The sequence below is a fragment of the Pelophylax lessonae genome, assembly GCF_965119305.1.
Source record: "Pelophylax lessonae genome assembly, chromosome: 5".
Taxonomy (NCBI): Eukaryota; Metazoa; Chordata; class Amphibia; order Anura; family Ranidae; genus Pelophylax; species Pelophylax lessonae.
Genome location: NC_138772.1, coordinates 176,855,791 through 176,878,870, shown reverse-complemented (window position 1 = coordinate 176,878,870; position 23,080 = coordinate 176,855,791). Strand labels below are relative to the sequence as shown.

At 42.9% G+C, this 23,080-nt stretch overlaps 2 protein-coding genes across 3 annotated transcripts in view; one reads left to right on the top strand and one right to left on the bottom strand.

Moving 5' to 3' along the window:
- The window catches only part of ACAD11 (acyl-CoA dehydrogenase family member 11), a 246,609-nt gene extending 242,096 nt beyond the window's left edge, over nt 1-4,513 (bottom strand). For both annotated transcript variants that reach the window (XM_082259503.1, XM_082259502.1), the window contains exon 1: nt 4,333-4,513. In XM_082259503.1, coding sequence (XP_082115629.1) covers nt 4,333-4,472 — 140 coding nt within the window. In that variant the 5' untranslated portion in view covers nt 4,473-4,513. The remainder of the gene's footprint in view (nt 1-4,332) is intronic.
- A 169-nt stretch (nt 4,514-4,682) lies between these two features.
- Nucleotides 4,683-23,080, top strand: part of UBA5 (ubiquitin like modifier activating enzyme 5) — a 30,959-nt gene continuing 12,561 nt past the window's right edge. Inside the window, exons 1-7 of the mRNA XM_082259595.1 lie at nt 4,683-5,124; nt 5,538-5,583; nt 6,409-6,498; nt 8,355-8,464; nt 18,723-18,809; nt 20,628-20,712; nt 22,371-22,475. Coding sequence (XP_082115721.1) covers nt 4,979-5,124; nt 5,538-5,583; nt 6,409-6,498; nt 8,355-8,464; nt 18,723-18,809; nt 20,628-20,712; nt 22,371-22,475 — 669 coding nt within the window. The 5' untranslated portion in view covers nt 4,683-4,978. The remainder of the gene's footprint in view (nt 5,125-5,537; nt 5,584-6,408; nt 6,499-8,354; nt 8,465-18,722; nt 18,810-20,627; nt 20,713-22,370; nt 22,476-23,080) is intronic.

Sequence of the window (23,080 nt, the reverse complement as noted above, 5' to 3'; positions counted from 1 at the left end):
AGAATGAGGGGGATAAGAATTGCTGGAGGACAGAATAAGGGGGGATAAGAATTGCTAGAGGACAGAATGAGGGAGGATAAGAATTGCTGGAGGACAGAATGAGGGGGATAAGAATTGCTGGGGACAGGATGAGGCGGGATAAGAATTGCTAGAGGACAGAATGAGGGGGGGGGGGGGTAAGAATTGCTGGAGGACAGAATGAGGGGGGATAAGAATTGCTAGAGGACAGAATGAGGGGGGATAAGAATTGCTAGAGGACAGAATGAGGGGGGGGGGGGTAAGAATTGCTAGAGGACAGAATGAGGGGGGATAAGAATTGCTAGAGGACAGAATGAGGGGGGGTAAGAATTGCTGGAGGACAGAATGAGGGGGATAAGAATTGCTGGAGGACAGAATGAGGGGGGATAAGAATTGCTAGAGGACAGAATGAGGGGGGATAAGAATTGCTGGAGGACAGAATGAGGGGGGATAAGAATTGCTGGAGGACAGAATGAGGGGGGATAAGAATTGCTGGAGGACAGAATGAGGGGGGGTAAAGAATTGCTAGAGGACAGAATGAGGGGGATAAGAATTGCTAGAGGACAGAATGAGGGGGGGTATAAGAATTGCTGGAGGACAGAATGAGGGGAATGAAGAATTGCTGGAGGACAGAATGAGGGGGATAAGAATTGCTTGAGGACAGAATGAGGGGGGATAAGAATTGCTGGAGGACAGAATGAGGGGGGATAAGAATTGCTGGAGGACAGAATGAGGGGGGATAAGAATTGCTGGAGGACAGAATGAGGGGGGTAAGAATTGCTGGAGGACAGAATGAGGGGGGATAAGAATTGCTGGAGGACAGAATGAGGGGGCATAAGAATTGCTGGAGGACAGAATGAGGGGGCATAAGAATTGCTGGAGGACAGAATGAGGGGGGATGGAGAATTGCTGGAGGACAGAATGAGGGGGATAAGAATTGCTGGAGGACAGAATGAGGGGGGATAAGAATTGCTAGAGGACAGAATGAGGGGGGATAAGAATTGCTGGAGGACAGAATGAGGGGGATAAGAATTGCTGGAGGACAGAATAAGGGGGGATAAGAATTGCTAGAGGACAGAATGAGGGAGCATAAGAATTGCTAGAGGACAGAATGAGGGAGCATAAGAATTGCTGGAGGACAGAATGAGGGGGGGGATAAGAATTGCTGGAGGACAGAATGAGGGGGGATAAGAATTGCTGGAGGACAGAATGAGGGGGGATAAGAATTGCTGGAGGACAGAATGAGGGGGGATAAGAATTGCTGGAGGACAGAATGAGGGGGGATAAGAATTGCTGGAGGACAGAATGAGGGGGGATAAGAATTGCTGGAGGACAGAATGAGGGGGCATAAGAATTGCTGGAGGACAGAATGAGGGGGCATAAGAATTGCTGGAGGACAGAATGAGGGGGCATAAGAATTGCTGGAGGACAGAATGAGGGGGGATAAGAATTGCTGGAGGACAGAATGAGGGGGGATAAGAATTGCTGGAGGACAGAATGAGGGGGGATAAGAATTGCTGGAGGACAGAATGAGGGGGGATAAGAATTGCTGGAGGACAGAATGAGGGGGGATAAGAATTGCTGGAGGACAGAATGAGGGGGGATAAGAATTGCTGGAGGACAGAATGAGGGGGGATAAGAATTGCTGGAGGACAGAATGAGGGGGGATAAGAATTGCTGGAGGACAGAATGAGGGGGGATAAGAATTGCTGGAGGACAGAATGGAGGGGGGATAAGAATTGCTGGAGGACAGAAAGAGGGGGGATAAGAATTGCTAGAGGACAGAATGAGGGGGGATAAGAATTGCTGGAGGACAGAATGAGGGGAGATAAGAATTGCTGGAGGACAGAATGAGGGGGATAAGAATTGCTGGAGGACAGAATGAGGGGGATAAGAATTGCTGGAGGACAGAATGAGGGGGATAAGAATTGCTGGAGGACAGAATGAGGGGGGATAAAGAATTGCTAGAGGACAGAATGAGGGGGATAAGAATTGCTGGAGGACAGAATGAGGCGGGATAAGAATTGCTAGAGGACAGAATGAGGGGGGGTGTAAGAATTGCTGGAGGACAGAATGAGGGGAATGAAGAATTGCTGGAGGACAGAATGAGGGGGATAAGAATTGCTGGAGGACAGAATGAGGGGGGATAAGAATTGCTGGAGGACAGAATGAGGGGGGATAAGAATTGCTGGAGGACAGAATGAGGGGGGATAAGAATTGCTGGATGACAGAATGAGGGGGGATAAGAATTGCTGGAGGACAGAATGAGGGGGGATAAGAATTGCTGGAGGACAGAATGAGGGGGGATAAGAATTGCTGGAGGACAGAATGGAGGGGGGATAAGAATTGCTGGAGGACAGAATGGAGGGGGGATAAGAATTGCTGGAGGACAGAAAGAGGGGGGATAAGAATTGCTAGAGGACAGAATGAGGGGAGATAAGAATTGCTGGAGGACAGAATGAGGGGAGATAAGAATTGCTGGAGGACAGAATGAGGGGGGATAAGAATTGCTGGAGGACAGAATGAGGCGGGATAAGAATTGCTAGAGGACAGAATGAGGGGGGGTGTAAGAATTGCTGGAGGACAGAATGAGGGGAATGAAGAATTGCTGGAGGACAGAATGAGGGGGGATAAGAATTGCTGGAGGACAGAATGAGGGGGGATAAGAATTGCTGGAGGACAGAATGAGGGGGGATAAGAATTGCTGGAGGACAGAATGAGGGGGGATAAGAATTGCTGGAGGACAGAATGAGGGGGGATAAGAATTGCTGGAGGACAGAATGAGGGGGGATAAGAATTGCTGGAGGACAGAATGAGGGGGGATAAGAATTGCTGGAGGACAGAATGGAGGGGGGATAAGAATTGCTGGAGGACAGAAAGAGGGGGGATAAGAATTGCTAGAGGACAGAATGAGGGGAGATAAGAATTGCTGGAGGACAGAATGAGGGGAGATAAGAATTGCTGGAGGACAGAATGAGGGGGGATAAGAATTGCTGGAGGACAGAATGAGGGGGGATAAGAATTGCTGGAGGACAGAATGAGGGGGGATAAGAATTGCTGGAGGACAGAATGAGGGGGGATAAGAATTGCTGGAGGACAGAATGGAGGGGGGATAAGAATTGCTGGAGGACAGAAAGAGGGGGGATAAGAATTGCTAGAGGACAGAATGAGGGGAGATAAGAATTGCTGGAGGACAGAATGAGGGGGATAAGAATTGCTGGAGGACAGAATGAGGGGGATAAGAATTGCTGGAGGACAGAATGAGGGGGATAAGAATTGCTGGAGGACAGAATGAGGGGGGATAAAGAATTGCTAGAGGACAGAATGAGGGGGATAAGAATTGCTGGAGGACAGAATGAGGCGGGATAAGAATTGCTAGAGGACAGAATGAGGGGGGGGTGTAAGAATTGCTGGAGGACAGAATGAGGGGAATGAAGAATTGCTGGAGGACAGAATGAGGGGGATAAGAATTGCTTGAGGACAGAATGAGGGGGGATAAGAATTGCTGGAGGACAGAATGAGGGGGGATAAGAATTGCTGGAGGACAGAATGAGGGGGGATAAGAATTGCTGGAGGACAGAATGAGGGGGGATAAGAATTGCTGGAGGACAGAATGAGGGGGGATAAGAATTGCTGGAGGACAGAATGAGGGGGGATAAGAATTGCTGGAGGACAGAATGAGGGGGGATAAGAATTGCTGGAGGACAGAATGAGGGGGGATAAGAATTGCTGGAGGACAGAATGAGGGGGGATAAGAATTGCTGGAGGACAGAATGAGGGGGGATAAGAATTGCTGGAGGACAGAATGAGGGGGGATAAGAATTGCTGGAGGACAGAATGGTGGGGGGATAAGAATTGCTGGAGGACAGAAAGAGGGGGGATAAGAATTGCTAGAGGACAGAATGAGGGGGGATAAGAATTGCTGGAGGACAGAATGAGGGGAGATAAGAATTGCTGGAGGACAGAATGAGGGGGGATAAGAATTGCTGGAGGACAGAATGAGGGGGGATAAGAATTGCTGGAGGACAGAATGAGGGGGGATAAGAATTGCTGGAGGACAGAATGAGAAGGGATGAAGAGTTGCTGAGGGCAGAATGTGAAGATAATGGCTGGAAAGCACAGGGTGTGTGGAATGAAGAGTTCTTGAAGGACTTCATTGAGGGGGATGGAATACTGTATTCAGGTGACCTCCAGCTTCTCCTTTAATGAACTGCCACTCTTATGTGCAGAATTGCAGAATGTGCCCCATGCTATGACAGACCATTCAGTCCTGGGGTACAAGGAACAGGTCCCTGCACCTCCCCTCTTCCTTACCTGTACTGTCTAACAGAGAGGGGTTCCCCTGGTCTGGAGCTGAAGCCTGGCAGGTGGGTGCTCAGGTATTCATCCAATCTCTGCTCATCAAACCTGTGTCCAGCTCTCACTTCACTGGTGTCAGCCTCTAACTCCGCCATCTCACTCTTCAACCAGGTTCAGGGCAAAGTCCTCCTCTAAACACTGTTGTTGTAACTCTACCTTTGACACATTTGGAGCCTTACTTTGGCTGTTTATAAAGCTTGCTGAAAAAAAAATACACGGAAACAACGCGATCCTGGCACGCCAGTGCAGAGGGAGGAGGCTTCGGCGGCCATATTGGAATCTGGCAGCTGCCTTTTATATCAGTTATCTTTAATTATAACGTATTTTTTGTTGTGGTGTTTAGCATAATAGTAGAAGTTACATTAAGTGATAATACATATAAATGACCGGAGTTGTGTAACGTCTCAGACAGGAAGTAAAAGAGTGAGTGGTGCCTCAGACGGAGGAGAGGAGCAGTGTGCTGTGTGCACTCCCCGGAACTCCTCTTCCTGGATGCAGACGTGTCTTTAGGAAGCAGATGTAGCCTGACACAGCATCACCTGGCAGTGAACTACAGAGCCCAGCAGTAGCAGAGGAGCCCAGTGTGTGTAGAGGAGCAGAGATGGCTTCTAGTAGGGAGGTGGAGGAGCTGCGGATCCGGATCAGAGAACTGGAAGAGGAGCTGAGGAGAGTGCAGAGCAAGCAGGACACACACAGGAGCAAGATAGACAAGATGAGTGCTGAGGTGGTGGACTCCAATCCATACAGGTACAGCCAGGACCATATGGACTCTACATCCCATAATAACACAGGGACACCGCCCCAGCTCACATCACCCTGGGATCAAGGGGGTCACCCTGGTACCTTACTCCTTTCACCCTCAGATAGTAAGGGGGTCACCCTATTTTTTATTCCTCTTACCCTAAAGTCCAGGGGATCACCCTGTTTCTTTTTTCTTTTTACCCTAAGTTCCTGGAGGTGCATCCTATTTTTTTTTATCCCTCTCACCCTGAGAACAAGGGAGTCACCCTCCCCCCCCCCTTTTTTTTTTACCCCTCTCACTCTTTATTTTAGGGGTCATTCTGTTTTTTTAACCCTTTGAATTTTCCAATCCTTCTGAATATGTGCACCACAAAACTTGATGGGCTGAGTTTGTAATGTTTACATTTTTTTTTTTTCAGTCGTTTAATGGCTCTGAAACGCATGGGAATCGTGGAAGATTATGAGGTAAGATAGTACACTGAATAATAAGGTGTAATCTGACTGTTTTCTGTATCATAATCGTATCTGAGTTATGGAGATGTTGATGAATTGATGATGATTTCTGTATCATATGATGATGATATTTTTTTGAATCATAATCATATCTGGGTTATGGAAATGATGATGAATTGATGGATGATGATTTCTATATCATATGGTGATGATATTTTCTATATCATAATCATATCTGAGTTATGGAGATGATGATGAATTGATGATTATGATGATGATATTTTCTGTATCACAATCATATCTGGGTTATAGGGACGAGGATGATTTCTGTGTCATAACCATATCTGGATGATGATTTCTGTATCCTAATCATATCTGAGTTATGGAGATGATGATGATGATGATGATGAATTGATGATTTCTATATCATCTGATGATGATATTTTCTGTATCACAATCATATCATCTGGGTTATGGAGATGAGGATGATTTCTGTATCATAACCATATCTGGATGAGGATGATTTCTGTATCATAACCATATCTGGATGAGGATGATTTCTGTATCATAACCATATCTGGATGAGGATGATTTCTGTATCATAACCATATCTGGATGATGATGATTTCTGTATCCTAATCATATCTGGGTTATGGAGATGATGATGATGATTTCTGTATCCTAATCATATCTGGGTTATGATGATGATGATGATGATGATGATGATGATGATGATGATGATGATGATGATTTCTGTATCCTAATCATATCTGGGTTATGGAGATGGTGACAATATCAACAAGTAGATTTTCTTCATCTCAGACATTTCTTTCCTAGAAAATCCGCAGTTACACGGTGGCTGTCGTTGGTGTTGGTGGAGTTGGCAGTGTCACTGCAGAAATGCTAACAAGATGTGGCATTGGTAAGGTAATGCCGATTTGATTTTTAACATTTTTTTTTTTTTTAAAGTTCTATATTCAGTTTAGCAAAATAAAAAGTCTCACCAAAAGTTTATAATTTTTTACTCCTATCAACTATCTTTCTAGGTGTTCGAGGTCCAAAGCTAGTATGGTCAGCAGGACATTGCCTTCCCCTACCCTTGTCCAACCATGCTGCTGACAAGGAGATTAATTTTTAATTAGTTCTTAGGCCAGCCATAGATGGAGCAATTTTTTTTCCTGTGCAAACCGTGGTTGCAGGCAAGAAAATCACTAATTTCCCCGTTCAACACAGCCTATTGTGTTCTCCTGGCAGAAGCAGCCATCAGCCGCTAGCAATAATCGCATTTAAAATCTGACAGGCTGGTTGTACTCCAAGTTTATCGACTTGGGTACATTCAGCTTGCCTATACATGGTTCCAACCTCAGCCAGTTCCTGCTGAACCATGGGGAGATTCACACTGTCTATGGCCAGCTTTAGTGATGGAGCTGTTCTTAGAAAGCAGATGTGTGGTTTAGAGAAATGCTTTTGCTACTTATGCAGAGGGGATGACAGGAGGAGGAGAAAGAAATGGGTAGTGAGAGGAGGAGGAAACAATTACTGTGGGAGACAAAGGGACCAAATAAAGGTTCAGAGAGAGAAGAGGGGGAGAAGAATGAGATTGGCAGCAGGAGGGGGTGATAGTGTAATGATAGCGGGAGGGTATAGCAGAGGGAGTCATAGCTAATGGGCTTTGCTGGAACACCCATAAATCAGGCTTCATACAGGGGTGGGAGTCGCAGCCAAAAAAACAAGATGTTAAATAGTGCTTTTCTAAATATAGTTTTGTGAATGAAATTTTTTTTTTTTCTACGTTGAATCGCTGCACCAGCGGGTATGCTTTTATCCCTCCTGAGAGACTTCTTTAATCATTAAATAAGTCTCAGGAGGAGACTTTGTAACACTTTAGATGAAGAAACATACATGTTCTATAAAAACTTTTTTTTGTGGGGGGTACAGCACCAAATAACGTCTCCTTCACAGTGCCTGGATATTAGGCACTGCTCAGCTGTCTTCTGGCACTGTGAAGGCTAACAGCTGCTGCTACAGAGAAAAGTTGCACCACCCACCTTCTATCTTCTTCGCCATTCATTTTGCATGTATTATGACACTCTTAAATGCATTGTTTTCTGTGAATGGGTGAAAGACCTCCTGTCTTTCATCTTTTCCTCCTCCGTTCACAGAAGGCAATGCATTGTGGGACAATAATAGAAAGGGTGCAGAATGGATAAGCGAGTGGTGCAACTTTTAACAATAGCAGCTGTCTTTAAACCTTCCTGGAATTCTACTTAATATTGAGTCTAAAGCCCCGTACACACGTACCGATTGTCGGCCGTAAATATTCGGCCGCCGGCCGATTGTAGGCTTGTTAGTATGATGCTTCCGACAGCGCATTTTCGGCCGAACAGAATCTGTCGTGCAGACTTTAAAATATTTGTTGGCCGTCACCAGAACGGCCGATTGTTCGCCAGTCAGTACAGATTTCGGCCGACAGACAGCAGATTAGCAAGACTGGGCATGCTCAGAAAAGAAAAAAGACAAGGAAAGTTAATCATCACATGACATCACTTCTGCAGTCGGCTGTTATTGGCCGACAAAATTCATGTGCAGTCTTTTGCAGTTTTCAACAGACACGACAGCCCTGGACAAAAGACGGCCGATCGTTCGGCCGACGATCAGTACGTGTGTACGGGGCTTCAGATTTATTTTTGTTTTTTGTTATATTTTACTGTGATCTCTTGTGCATTTTATCCAAGGTGTTATATTTACAGCCTTCTTGATGTTTATTCTGGATTTCATTGCAGCTGCTGCTGTTTGATTATGACAAGGTAGAGTTGGCAAATATGAACAGACTCTTTTTCCAGCCACACCAGGCAGGTCTCAGCAAAGTGGAAGCCGCGGAGCACACACTGAGGTATCTTCCCTTACAGTGGTTGTTTAACCGTGAACATTTTCTGACATTGTAGAACATTCTTAATACTTGGTCTCTGTATTGGCTGTTGGGATGGCATATACAGTGGATATAAAAAGTCTACACACCCCTGGTAAAATGCCAGGTTTCTGTGATGTAAAAAAATGAGCCAAAGATAAATCATTTCAGAATTTTTTTCCACCTTTAATGCGACCTATAAACTGTACATCTCAATTGAACAACAAACTGAAAACTTTTAGGTGGTGGGAAGTAAAAATAAAAAAAATAAAATTACTTGGTTGCATAGGTGTGCACACCCTTAAGCTGGATACACACTATACAATTTTTTCTTTAGATTTTTTTTTCCTTTTAGACTTGCCAAAACCATATACAGTAAACCCCCCCCCCCCTCCATTGCGGGGGTTACGTTCCGGACCCAGCCGCGAAAAAAAGTGAAAATCCGCAAAATAGAAAAACCCTATTAAAATGCATTGTAGGCATGTTTTTTTACTGCCACTGTACGTGTAAAAGCATTTTAAGGTCTTTAAACACACTTTTAAAACAATAGAAACTCATTTAAACACATAAAAGATACTGAGAGACATAGCAAGAGCTATGGAAAACACAAAAATATTTCATTTTTAATGATTTATATAGTAAAATAACATTACAAAAAAAAAACGCAATATACCGGGACCGCAAAAACTGAACCGCGATGGAGCGGGGGTTTACTGTAATATGAGGTCAGACCTAAACACTTTCAATTTGTATGCAATCTGGCAGGCCCTTGTACTACATAGTTGAGGGTAAATCTAATGGAAATTTACCAACAAAGGTTGTATAGTGTGTATCCAGCTTTAAACTAATACTTTGTTGAAGCACCTTTTGATTTTGTTACAGCACTCAGTCTTTTTGGGTATGAGTCTATCAGCATGGCACATCTTGACTTGGTAATATTTGCCCAGTCTTCTTTGCAAAAACACTCCAAATTTGTCAGATTGCGAGGGCATCCCCTGTGCACAGCCCAATCGGATTCAGGTCTAGGCTCTGGCTAGGTCGTTCCAAAACTTGAATCTTTTTCTGGTGAAGCCATTTCTTTGTTGATTTGGATGTATGCCTTGGGTCGTTATTATGCTGAAAGGTAAAGTTCCTCTTCATGTTCAGCTTTCTAGAAGAAGCCTGAAGGTTTTGTGCAAATATTAACTGGTATTTGGATGGAACTGTTCAAAATTCCCAATACCTCGACTAAGGGCCCTGTTCTAGCTGAAGAAAACCAACCCAAAAGCATGATGCTGCCACCACCGTGCTTCACTGTGGGTATGGTGTTCTTTTAGTGATGTGCAGTGTTGTTCTTGCGCCAAACATATCTTTTGGCATTATGGTCAAAAAGTTCTACCTTGGTTTTATCAGACCATAACACATTTTCCCACATGCTTTTGGGAGATTTCAGATGTGTTTTTGCTAAATTTAGCCATACTTGGAGGTTTACTTCATAAGAAAAGGCCTCCATCTTGCCACTCTACCCCATAACCCAGCTATATGAAGAATACTGGAGATTGCTGTCACATGTACCTCACAGGCAATACTTGCCAGATATTGCTGCAGCTCCTTTAATGTTGCTGTAGGCCTCTTGGCAGCATCCCTGACCAGTTTTCTTCTCGTCTTTTCATCAATTTTGGATGGACTTCCAGTTCTTGGTAATGTCACTGTTGTGCCATATTTTCTCCACTTGATAATGACTGTTTTCACTGTAGGGCCAAAACAGCTAATCAATCAATTATGAAATAAGTTGTCAACTATTTTCATAATCGATTAGTTGGTCAGTCGATTAGTTTCCTGCATACAGAATGCATTATTTGTTTACATATCAGGAAATACAGTGAAGCACACATACAGCTCAGTACATACATGTCAGTAAGTGCCTGGGAACTTGTGAATGTGTGAGGAGCAATGCCTCATGGAACATGTAGTCCTTGGCAGAAAGTGAGTGGTTCTAAAGGCAGAAGTTTTTTTTGCAGTTTGCTATAGGGGCACTCTATACTATACTTTGTAGCTTGCTATTGGGGCACTCTGAAGGTAGGAGGAGTCAGTAGCATCAATGTGGGACCCCAGAAGAGGAGGATCAGGGCTGCTCTGTGCAAAACCATTACACAGATCAGGTAAATATGACATGTTTGTTTAAAAAAAAAAAAAATCACTTTAACCACTTCCGGTCCACGCTATAGCCGAAAAGACGGCTACAGCGCGGACTCAAATTTCCGGGAGGTCTTTATACGGCCTCCCAGTAACAGGCTCCCCGCGCGCTCCCGCGAGTGCGCATCGGGGAAAATCTGTGTTGGCCGTGTCCCTTGGACACAGCCAATCACAGATCGTGGCGAATGGCCAATTACAGCGGCCATTCGTCACTCGATCGAGGCATCCAATAAAAGATGATCTCAAATGTAAACATATGAGATCATCTCTCATTGCCAGCCCTCCTTCCTCACACACAGACTGCAGTGTGAGGAGAGGAGAGATCCGTGAGTTTACAAAGTGTTATCTGAATTGCCCACAGTGCTCATCAGTGTGCCCATCACAGTGCCCATCACAGTGCCCATCAGTGTGCCCATCACAGTGCCCATCAGTGTGCCCACAGTGCTCATCAGTGTGCCCACAGTGCTCATCAGTGTGCCCACTGTGCCAGTGTGCCCATCACAGTGCCCATCAGTGTGCCAATCAGTGTCACAGTGCCCATCAGTCTCACAGTGCCTATCAGTGTGCCCATCAGTGCCACCAGTGTCACGTCTCACCGTGTCAAAAGGGCCTACAGTTCAGTGTCATCAGCGCCATTAGTGTCACCGTGCCAGTGTGTAGGATCACCAACGATGGCAAAGAAATTTTTTTCAGCCGAGGAGGACTTCAATATCCTGAGTGTGGACGAGGATATCAACAGGGAGCTCTCTGCTTCGGAATCTTCTCCGGAGTCAGAGTCTGACTCCGAAGTAAATTACGAGCCGGTCATAAGCAGTGGGACGCAGATAGACTCAGACAAGGAAAAATATTGCGTGCCTGCCAAACGAAGGCGTTCTGGTGAGGAGGAGGCAGTGCCATCCACCAGCACCACCGTGCCATCCACCAGCACCACCGTGCCATCCACCAGCACCACAGTGCCTCGGCAAGAAAGGCCAAGTTAAGTGGGGTGTCACCTTGCCCCCAAAGGGTTAGGACCAACGCCAGCCTTCCCTATGCCCTTCAGAACCCCTTGTGGCTTCCTCCAAACTCAGGAGAAGCCATCATCCCCCCTTTCACTGCCCAGCCAGGAGTCCAGGTTAACACGGAGAACTTTGCCCCGATAGACTTCTTCTTCAGTTTAATTTTTACGGAGGACCTGCTGACGTCAATTGTGGCCCACGTCATTTTATTCCCGTCCCTTTGAGTGGAGAGACCTAACGGTGGAGGAGTTCAAGATCTTTTTAGGCCTCACCTTCAACATGGGACTCAATAAAAAAAATGAATTGCATGCATATTGGTCAACCAAACCTATCTACCATATGCCCATCTACTCTGCAGTAATGCCCAGGGCCAGTTATTTGATGATAATGAGGTTCCTCCATTATAATGACAATACCCAGTGCCCTCCCCGAAATTCCCCAACATTTGACAAGCTTTATAAAATTCGGCCACTTCTAAATTATTTTTCAGAAATATTCCCTCAATTATTTACCCAGACCAACATGTATGTGTGGATGAGTCCCTGGTTAAATTTACCGGCAGGCTGGGCATCAAACAATTTCTTCCCAGCAAACGGGCCCGCTATGGGGTGAAGGTGTATAAATTATGTGACCGAGCCACAGGGTACACATATGCCTTCAGGGTGTACAAAGGGAAGGACACCCAGCTGCAAACCCCTGAATGTCCAGACTACTTGAGATCAAGCCGGAAAGTTGTTTGGGACCTCATTTACCCTCTCCTAGAAAAAGGCTACCACCTTTAAGTAGATAACTTCTACACAAGCTTGCCCCTGTTCCGCAACCTTCACAGGAAGAAGACTCTGGCATGTGGCACGGTCAGAAGAAACAGGAAAGGCTTTCCTCAAAAGCTCGTTAACACCAAGCTGAGAAGAGGGGAGACGGCGAGTCTGAGAAATGAGGAAGTTCTGGCTGTGAAGTGGAGGGACAGAAGAGACGTGTACATGTTGTCTTCAATCCACAATGACAACTACGTGGAAGTCCGAAGAAGGAATGGCCCAATCCGAAAGCCAACGTGTGTACATGAGTACAACTTGTTCATGGGGGGAGTGGACTTCCACGACCAAATGATGGAACCCTATCTACCCACAAGACGTACATATCATTAGTACAAAAAAGTATCATTTTATCTTTTTCATTTGGCCACATACAATTCATACATAATATACCGCAAGTCCACCGAAAGCCCCCAACCCTTCCTTTATTACCTGGAGGAAATCTTCACTGCCCTTATATTTCCAAACGGCCCACCAGAAAACATTCGATCTGACGTAATAAGTAGACTTTCTGAACGCCATTTTCCCAGTAAAATCCCTCCCACACAAACAGACAAAAAACAGCAGAAAAAATGTAGGGTGTGTACCAAGGCAGGAATTAGAAAAGACACCCGTTCTTATTGTCCCCAGTGTCCTTCCCAACCAGGCCTCTGTGTAGAAGACTGTTTCCGCCATTACCATACTTGTCTAAATTATTAGTGAAGTATGGTAAACGTAGTCCTCCACCTTCACCCCTTATGCCACTGTATGCTCCTGAAATGACCCTGGCCTGTTATTCAACGACGCCTTTGCCTGCTGATTTTGTACCTATGTCTGCCTGCTCCGGAACAGACCTTGGCCTGTTTTTTGACCATGCTTCTGCCTGCTGATTGTGTTCATACCTCTGCCTGATATGGAACTGACCCTGGACTGTTATTTGACCACGATTTTTGCCTGCCTCTTGAAGTAGTGGGATTCATACCACAAGGGTCTCGCATATGTGAGGGGAACAGAATTGTTTTTCTGGATGAAGAAAACAATTTTTTTTGTTTTTCTTCTTCTCAGATTAGGGTCTGGATCCCGGAGGCTTCAAAGCGATTTGGGTGGGAGAAGCCTCTACCCCTGTCCCCATTCTATCCCGACAGAGGCCCTACTTCTGCCTGCAGGACTTACTACCATCATGCCTCTGTCTGCCACATGAACTGACCACACCAGCACTGCTCGCAATATCTCGGCCTGCACTGACACTGGACTGGTATCCTTGCCTGGAGAATTGCATGCACTGTTGCTGACCAAGTCCCTGCCTGTTGCCTGGACTCAACTCCTGTGGACAACTGCGCTTCTAAAACTACATGTAAGCTTTTGTTTACCCTTTGCTCAGCAGAATGTATTTTGGGGTGTCATTTTTGCTATGTACATGCTATGTGTTGGAAATATCTTATAAATGGACAACTTTGTGTAAAAAAAAAAAAAAAAAATGCGTTTTCATTTTTTTTCCACATATTTTCCAAAAACTTCTGCAAAAAAATGACATGTTCAAAAGACTCACTATGCCTCATAGATTATACGTTGGGGTGTTTGCTTTCCAAAATGGGGTCATTTAGTGGGCATTTCCATTGTCCTGGTGCTCCAGGGCCTTCAAAAGTGTAACAGGTGGTCAACAAGTAAGATGTGTAGTTTATGCTCCTAGAATGCCTGATGGTGCTCCTTGCATGTTGGGCCTCTCTATATGAGTAGACTGTAAAAAAGTCTCACACATGTGGTATCGCCATACTCAGGAGGAGTAGCAGAATGTGTTTTGGGGTGTAGTTGTAAGTATGCATATGCCATGTGAGAGAAATAACCCGTTGAAAATGACCATTTTGTAAAAAAAAAAAAAAAAAATTTAATTTTGTAAAGAATTGTGGGAAAAAATGACAACTTCAAAAAACTCACCATGCCTCTTATTAAATACATTGGAATGTCTACTTTCCAAAAAGGGGTCATTTGGGGGTCATTTGTACTTTCCTGGCTTGTTAGGGTCTCAAGAAATTAGATAGGCTGTCAGTACATTAGGAGTAATCAATTTTCAATGATTAGCATAATAGCTTGTAGACTCTCTAACTTTCACACGCAGACCAAATAATATACACTTATTTGGGTTATTTTTACCAAAGATATGTGGAAGTATAAATTTTGGCCGAAATTTATGAAGAAAAATTACTAATTTTGCAAAATTTTATAACAGAAACTAAAAAAAAAAACTTTTTTTTTTTTAATTTTCGGTCTTTTTTCATTTATAGCGCACAAAATAAAAAGCCCAGTGGTGAATAAATACCATCAAAAGAAAGCTCTATTTCTATGAAAAAAAAGGACAAAAAATTCATATGGGTTAAGTGTTGCATGACCAAGCAATTGTCATTCAAAGTGTGAGAGCACTGAAAGCTAAAAATTGGTCTGGATGGGAAGGGGGCTTAAGTACACAGTAGGCAAGTGGTTAAAGACTGTGCAGGGGAGATCAGCATATGAACCCAGAGAAGGTGGAGGCTGATAGACTGGAGGTAATATAAGGCATTACAATTACATTTAAAGTAAACCTTTACCAGTATTGTGCATTATATTTAAAAATGATCATATTCAAAAAAAAAAAAAAAGTCTCCAGCTTTTAGTACTACTTTAATATAAAAGATTTATATCTCCCTTCCCTTCCTATAGCTTCATGTCTGACTCTAGTTAAAATGCCCATATATCCTACCTGTCATTCACCTTTATGGGGATTCACAGGGATAAGGTGGTGCTTTGCCTCTGTCCGTCATTCCTTCCTATGGTGGTCTCTGACTTGTCATTTCAATGAAGACTTTGTGTTGCCTACACATGTGAAGGAAATTGCCTTGCATGTCTTGAATGTGGTCCGGGCAATTATTGTGTACCTGGCAGCTAGAGTCTTTTAGGAAGTCAGATTCTATTTGTGCTCACGGACGGACCTCACAAAGGGTTGTCCGCTTCTTCTGTGACCATTTCCAGATGGATCAGACGGTGGTTCAGGCCTTTTGCATCAGGGGTCAGGTTCCTCCTTTCCCTGTTTAGGCGTACTCTAGGGCGCTTAGTTTCTCCTGGGCTATCCGTCTTCAAGCGTCAGTGACGCAGGTTTGCAAGGCTGCCACCTGGTCGTCGTTGCACACTTTTACAAAGTTTTTTGTAAAGTGGTTGTGTTGGCATCTGCAGATGCTTCTTTTGGCCACAAGGTCTTGCTGGCTGCTGTTTAGAGGACCTGGTCCTTTTTCAGGGTGTATTGTTTTTCAGGTGAGTTCCAGCTGTTTTTGGTTGAGCTATATGTTGCCTAGATTGGCTATGGTAAGCCTTGGGAATTTTTTTCTGATGTTTTTCCACCCCTCGTGTTTAATACTGCTTTGGGATGTCCCATGGCTAAGAAGAATCAGGAGCTGTGTCTGTCAATGAATGAAGGAGAAAATGGAATTTTTGACTTACCGTAAAATCCATTTCTCTGATGTTCATTGACGGACACAGCACTCACCCCTCTGTGGCGTTGGCTTTCTTCTGACACTGCTTGTAACAAAACTGAGTGCCTGTAGCTGAGAGTGGGTGTATACCCCCTGGGACTGCCCATAGTCAAGCTTTTTCCTGCCTAGTGTCCTACTCTTGTAGGGGGCAGTATAACCCAATGGTTAAGAAGAATCAGGAGCTGTGTCCGTCAATGAACATCAGAGAAATGGATTTTATGGTAAGTCAAAAACCCCCTTTTTTTTTAAAAAACTTTACATATTACCTAAGTTATACACCACACTTTTTTTAAGGTTATTATCTGATTAATCGAAACAATCAGCCAACGAATTGATTATGAAAAAGTTTGTTCCTTGCAGGCCTAGTTCCATGGCAAATCTAATGCCTTGGAAATTCTTTTGTACACTTCTCCTGACTGATACCTTTTTAACAATGAGATCCCTCTGATGCTTTGGAAGCTCTCTGTGGACCATGGCTTTTGCTGTAGGATTGGACTAAGAAAATGTCAGGAAAGACCTACGAGAACAGCTGAACTTTTATATAGTGTTCATCAGAGGCACTTTAAATGATGGCAGGTGTGTACTGACTCCTATTTAACATGAGTTTGAATGTGACTGCTTAATTCTAAAAGGCAGCTACATCCCCAGTTATAAGAGGGTGTGCTCACTTAGGCAACCACATTATTTTATTTTTTTAACATTCCCCACCCCAAATCATTTCAGTTTGTTTTTCAATTAGGTTGTACAGTTTTATAGGTCACATTAAAGGTGGAAAAAGTTCTGAAATTATTTCTCTTTTGTCTCATATGTATAATTTTTTTTTTTTTTTTTTACATCACAGAAACCTGACATTTTAACAGGGGTGTGTAGACTTTCTATCCACTGTACTGTATGAGTCCAAATCAACACTAGCCATATGCCATTAGGTTTTCACTAGAAATTATCGTTTTCTAAAAGTCTGATTTTGATCATCAACCGTTGATGGGGATAAATTGACAAACGTTTTCAACTGTAGTGAGCTGAGAAAAGTTGAGAATGGTGAAAATTCTTCTATTTTTTTCTACCTAAATGAAAAATATGAGGTCACAAACATGTGGAATTTGGAAGATGCTGTAGTAACCATTACTACTACAGTGATTGCCCTTAACTTCTGAGTCCTGTGCCGAGTGGCTGCCTTGTTCCATAGTAAACACAGGGAGTCGCCTGCTTGGCACAGTCCCCATTCAGAGAATGCTTTGTATTTTGTCATTCAATGCAAATCATTCTCAAATTGGACAAGGGAAAGAAACAGAGCAGTGATGTCATGACCCCCCCCCCCTTGTCCAATTATAGAATGCTTTGCATTAAGAGAAATGCAAGGCGTTCTGGGAATGGGGCCCATGACAATTCTTATGTATGAATGGTGTGCTGTTAACATAATGGGGGTCTGCAGGCCATTTTATTTCACCTCTATATTACAGTAGAAGGTGTGTGTGTATATAATAAATATATACCGTATTTTTTGGACCATTAGGCGCACCTGGTTATAAGGCCCAATATCAATGATCGACTGCTAATGGGTTTATTTTCATACATAAAGCGCACCGGGTTATAAGGCGCATTAATTGAAAAACAAAACTCTGATAAGTCAAATTTTATTCAGCTCTTAATTCAACTCTTTCACAATAACCATAAAATGGTCTTTCACAATAACTCTCAACATTGTTCAGTAAAATAAAATCCAAAACAATACTCACTTTTTCAGTTTATTCCTCTACCACAAATCCATCAAATTCTTCATCTTCAGTGTCTAAGTTTAACAGTTGGGCGATTTCGGCATCACTGATTGCGTTGTTCGAAATCCGCTTCGTAAGCATGTATCTTAACAGGAGCCATTTTTGGGGCAGCGGGTATAGAAAATGATTGAATGAATGCACACACCTCCTGACTACGATGGCCGTAATGCTCAATCCAAGCAGTGCAGCTTTGTAGCTTACCAAGGCCTTGCTAAAACATTTTGACAGATTTTTGAGCGACATGTACCACATAAATCAGTTCTAGGTCAGAAAACACAGCCATACATTAGGCGCACCACATTTTAAAGCGGTAGTATACCGCTTTTTGTGACTTTTAACTACAGGTAAGCCTATAATAAGGCTTACCTGTAGGTACAATTAATATCTCCTAAACCTGCACGGTTTAGGAGATATTTGCACTGCATGCAGCGCAAATATCTCCAAATATAGCGGCGCATGCGCTCTGAAGGTCCGGCGGACCTTCAGATTTTCCTTTTGCCGGGAAGTGCCGGAAAATGACTCCTGCGCACATGCGCGGGAGTGACGTCATCGCGGCTCACATCGCACAGCCACTGACAGTGCCGGAGCCGCTGAACCCGGAAGAGACGCCGAGGGATCATGTCAGCTCCCACAGCGGTGTCCGGGGGGTCCGTGTCGGGGCTTCGTTCTAAGGTAACTATTTCATAATGAGCTAGTTTTAGTATACTACTGCTTTAAGGTGCACTGTCGATTTGTGAGAAAATGTAAGATTTTTAAGTGCGCCTTATCGTCCTAAAAATACGGTGTGTGTGTGTGTGTGTGTGTATATATATATATATATATATATATATATATATATATATAAATTTCAACGTTCATAATGTTCTAGATTTCACCTTGATGGTATTTCTTATTTTGAAACATCAATGTACTTTCTAAAGAGAAAAAGGTAAACCCATTTTGATTTAAATTGTTTGTATGTTTAGTGGTAAACAAGGGCACACTTTTTTTTTACTCTTTCATAGGAACATTAACCCTGATGTCCAGTTTGAAGTTCACAACTACAACATAACAACCATGGACAATTTCCAGCATTTCATGGACCGGGTTAGGTAAGGACCCTGTGTGTGCTTCTTCGTCCCTTGCAGAATGGACACATTATAGGTTAATTTAGTAAAATGGAGAGGTGAAATGTAACAAGCAACTAGATTGTTTATAGAAGTCAAGTACACCTGTGAATTCGATAAGCAAATTTAATGATTTGCGAACCTCAATCAGGCTCAAAATAGATTTCTTGCTGCTGGATCTAATTAGGTAATTGTAGTGCATGCACGAGGAGATCACACTGACACACGTTGTTCAGGTAAATGATAATTCATGTTTATTTCTAATGTACAGTGAGTTAAATAGGCAGTCTTTCTCAAACATTCCATTCTCGGTAGAGGGGGTATCTAGTAACGGCCATTTTGAGTAAGGAAGACATAAAAAAGATATGTACATGTACGGAGAAACAGACATAGAAAAATAGACATTTTGCTTATTTCACAAGTGTTCATTACATTCCTTCACACTACGACTTGCCTCATTCATGGACCTATGCAATAAGGTATTCACAAATCGGTGCTCTTAGTCTTACTGAATGTTGTCCGTTAAATTGAACTGGATTTATTTAATTCCTCAGATATTTAAAGATTTATATAAATAGATCAAAACGATGAACCGTTTCTAATTTACATAGATATGTGCATGGCACTTTTATATGTCAGAAAAAAAAGAGTAATAAGGACTTATTTCATGTGATTCAAGTGCAGATTTATAAGACTTATCCAGGAGGCATATGCAAAAATATTCTACAAGAAACCTCTACACAATTTGAAAATAACTCATATATATGCAGTTGCTTTAGACCCAAAGCATTTAAGTATCTAAACCCAAGAACTCATTAGATGAGGTGCCTGCACTGGTTTTCTTTTTTAGGCCTTTCTTTATTTTTTACCAGGTGATCTTGCACTCCCTGTGCTATGTCTTCACCCCTGGCTACTGTCTTGAAGGTAACTAAAACATCCAACACTCCCCCCCCCCCCCCCCCCTCATCTCCAGGGGGAGCTGTTCTGTAGTTCACACATGATAGCGGGAGGACTGATCACACTGATAATTAGTCCAGTGCACAGGAAGTTACAATTACACTGGGTTTCTGGCAGGATTTATAGGTATTTTTCTGTACTTGCATCCACCACATCTAAGGAAAGGTAAGCTGTAATATTACATTTTTTTTCCTTGGGATAGAAGTAATTATTATAACTTGGGTCATATTTTCCCTGAAATGCCAAACCTATTTTACAGTACTCTTCTATGATGAATAGGCAGCTTGTTTTCACATACCATGGAAAGGTATCGTTCCATTAAAAAACAGTGACTGTATAATATTACTTCTTAATTTTGTTGTTCGCTTTTATTGTTCCCTTGTATGATGATTACTGCTTCTCAATTTTGTTGTTCGCTTTCTAGTTTTTACTGTTGCAGTTTGACCTTAATGAATTTGGCAGCGATAACATGTGCTTGGAAATTAGAGATATAAATTATGTGCACTGACAGATTAGGCCCCATTCACACCTTTTGCATTCTAGGCACGCACGCAGAAATGTGCGTTTTTATGCGTGCATTCCCAGAAATGCGTGTAAAATGCACCAAAATGCGTATCGCGCTTGCATTTTTATTATTTGTTAATGGCACCCACAAGTGGGTAGTAGTCATGTTATAAAGCACACAAAAAAAAATATGTGAGGCTTACTGCCAAAAAAAAAGGTGCATGAGCTACTTTGGCGACAAACAAATGGGGCTTTACTGTTGGTATTTAATTTTATTTTAATACACAGGAAAAATGTTCAAACTTACTTTTTTTTTTTTTTTTTTTTTTTTTTTTAAACTAGCAAAGGTGGTTTAAAAGAAGGGGAACCAGTAGACCTCATATTGAGTTGTGTTGACAACTTTGAAGCACGCATGGCAATTAATACGGTAATAACTACTTTTGTTTTCATAAGTAGACAAATATATTTGAATACATCTGCTGCTTTATATTGGTATATGCATCAATGCATTTTCCTGGTGCCTCCATGGCAGCATACTTGTGATGGTAGCCCCGTCCACCCCACAGGACCAGTTCATAACTATAAAAAAAAAACACCCACACAACAGCCCATTCCCTTTTTTGGCCTCGCGGAACTCGCAGCCAGTGTGAAGAGAAAAAACCCTTACCTGCCACCTTTTCCATGCAGGTTCAGCCTCTCCTGTAGCGCAGTCCTTGACTTTGAGACGCTAAATCCTCTGATAAGGCAGGGAGCCCCTTCTGTGTATTTTTTAGGGTGAAAAATCCGGTGCTAGTAGCCCCACATACAGCAGTGCAGCCAGCGCTATGTTCCTCAGAAGAGCTGTCTATGTCTGGAGCTTGCCTTCCAGAAGTGAGTGGATCCTTTGAACTGTAACACCGCATTTCCAAGATAAGTATTTTTTTTTGGAATTTATCTGGGAATGGCCTCATCAGTTGTGTGTTACATCTCTTCTCGGATGAGCTGCAGCTGCACCATGTTCCAATATGCATTGTGGAAGAGAGAGCCAAGTGTCTACATTCAAGGGAATGGTGCATTATGCTGAACAGGTGAAGTGGATAGAGCTCACATGGGGGCCATATTTGGTTTGGGAGAGGCTCCTCGAGCTGCAGAAAGTTCACAGCCTTGATGCTCTCATGGCATCAAGAGACTGTGGGTGTTTGTTTACCTATCCCATAGTGAGATTGCTTTGTCCAACTTAGGTGAAGTTCTCCCTCAATACATCTAGATCTATGATGGCACACTTGCGAACAGTCATTACCAAGCTCCAGCGCACAATCGCCTTGTGGTTACTAAAGATAATTCTAAGGTTCCCCCTATATGGTCGGGGCTCCAGCCACCGAAAGTAATTGCTCTACATTCCTCATGCAGCATCTGAACATCATGGGCACTTTATACAGAGATGTCAGCCAACATGACAGGCAGGAGAGCCAATCCGGTTCTATTATGGTGCGTTCTTTCAGCACTACTGATGGGCTTAGTAGTCCTCACGCACTCACCAGCCAGTAGCTTACTCACTTTTCTATGATGGGATTTACTGAAGCTTCCCACCCTGGTAGCTAGTTATTGATCTATCACATGTATGCTGCCATGGAGGCACCAGGAAAACAGAAAATTGTATTATACCCTCATTTTCTTTTCCTGGTGCCTATCCATGGCAGCATACTGAACCCACCCAGTTCGTTCCTAGTGATGTACAGGAAATGGGCTGTTGTGTGGGTCTTAATTTTTTATAGCTATGTACTGGTCCTGTAAGCAAAAGTAGGCAGGGCTACTATCACATGTATGCTGCCATGGATAGGCACTAGGAAAAGAAAAATACGGTAAGTATGACACAGTTTTCTGTTTTACTACTATAATATCCTATATAATAGCAAAACTAAGGACATTACATAGTCCACACTGCAGCTGCATTCTACATTTATTCATAATCTGCAGAGCACAGTGTGGTACTCGCTGTGTACTCCTCCATGATCTTAAAAAAAAAATATATAATATATATATATATAAATCCATTGCATAGTTTTGAGTTGTAATACAATGCATTGTAACCTTTCTTTCATGAAGGCATGCAATGAACTGGGACAGATCTGGATGGAATCTGGAGTCAGTGAAAATGCGGTGTCTGGACACATCCAGCTTGTTAAACCTGGGGAAACGGCCTGTTTTGCAGTAAGTGACACATATTTCCTATTATGTTAACAATCAGAATTCAGCATAAGAATACATTACTCTTTGTTTTGATGTTTATGAACATTATCGGGGGGGGGGGGGGGTCTTTCATTATGACCCTTTTTAGCTCGAATTTGCTCTGATAACATGTATTTTAACTTTGTTATTGCCATCAACCCTTCATGTTACCCTCCATCTTTATTTTCTTCCAGTCTTTTCCGATTTCACCCACTTTTCTTTCTTCATTCCTTATCTTTGGATAAAGCTATCATGAAAGCATCTTCCCTGTTATATACACTAAGTTTTATTATAAAACCCCAATAAGGGTCATTCACACTACTGCAGTGTATTGCTGACTGTCTTCTCAGACATTTTTTTCTTGAAAATAGAATTTTAATTTTACAAAAATCATACCTTTCTGCTACATATCACGAAAAGAGAACAATAATCTGGCAGGAGGGAACGTTAGGAACACACACAGTTGTCTTTCTCTTTTCAGACCTGATGTCAACTTGACAAATTAGTCTAAGGCCCCTTTCACATGGGCTTTCTGATCAGGTCCGCCTACCAGTTTTTTGCACCCCTATGGAGCAGCGGATGTCAGC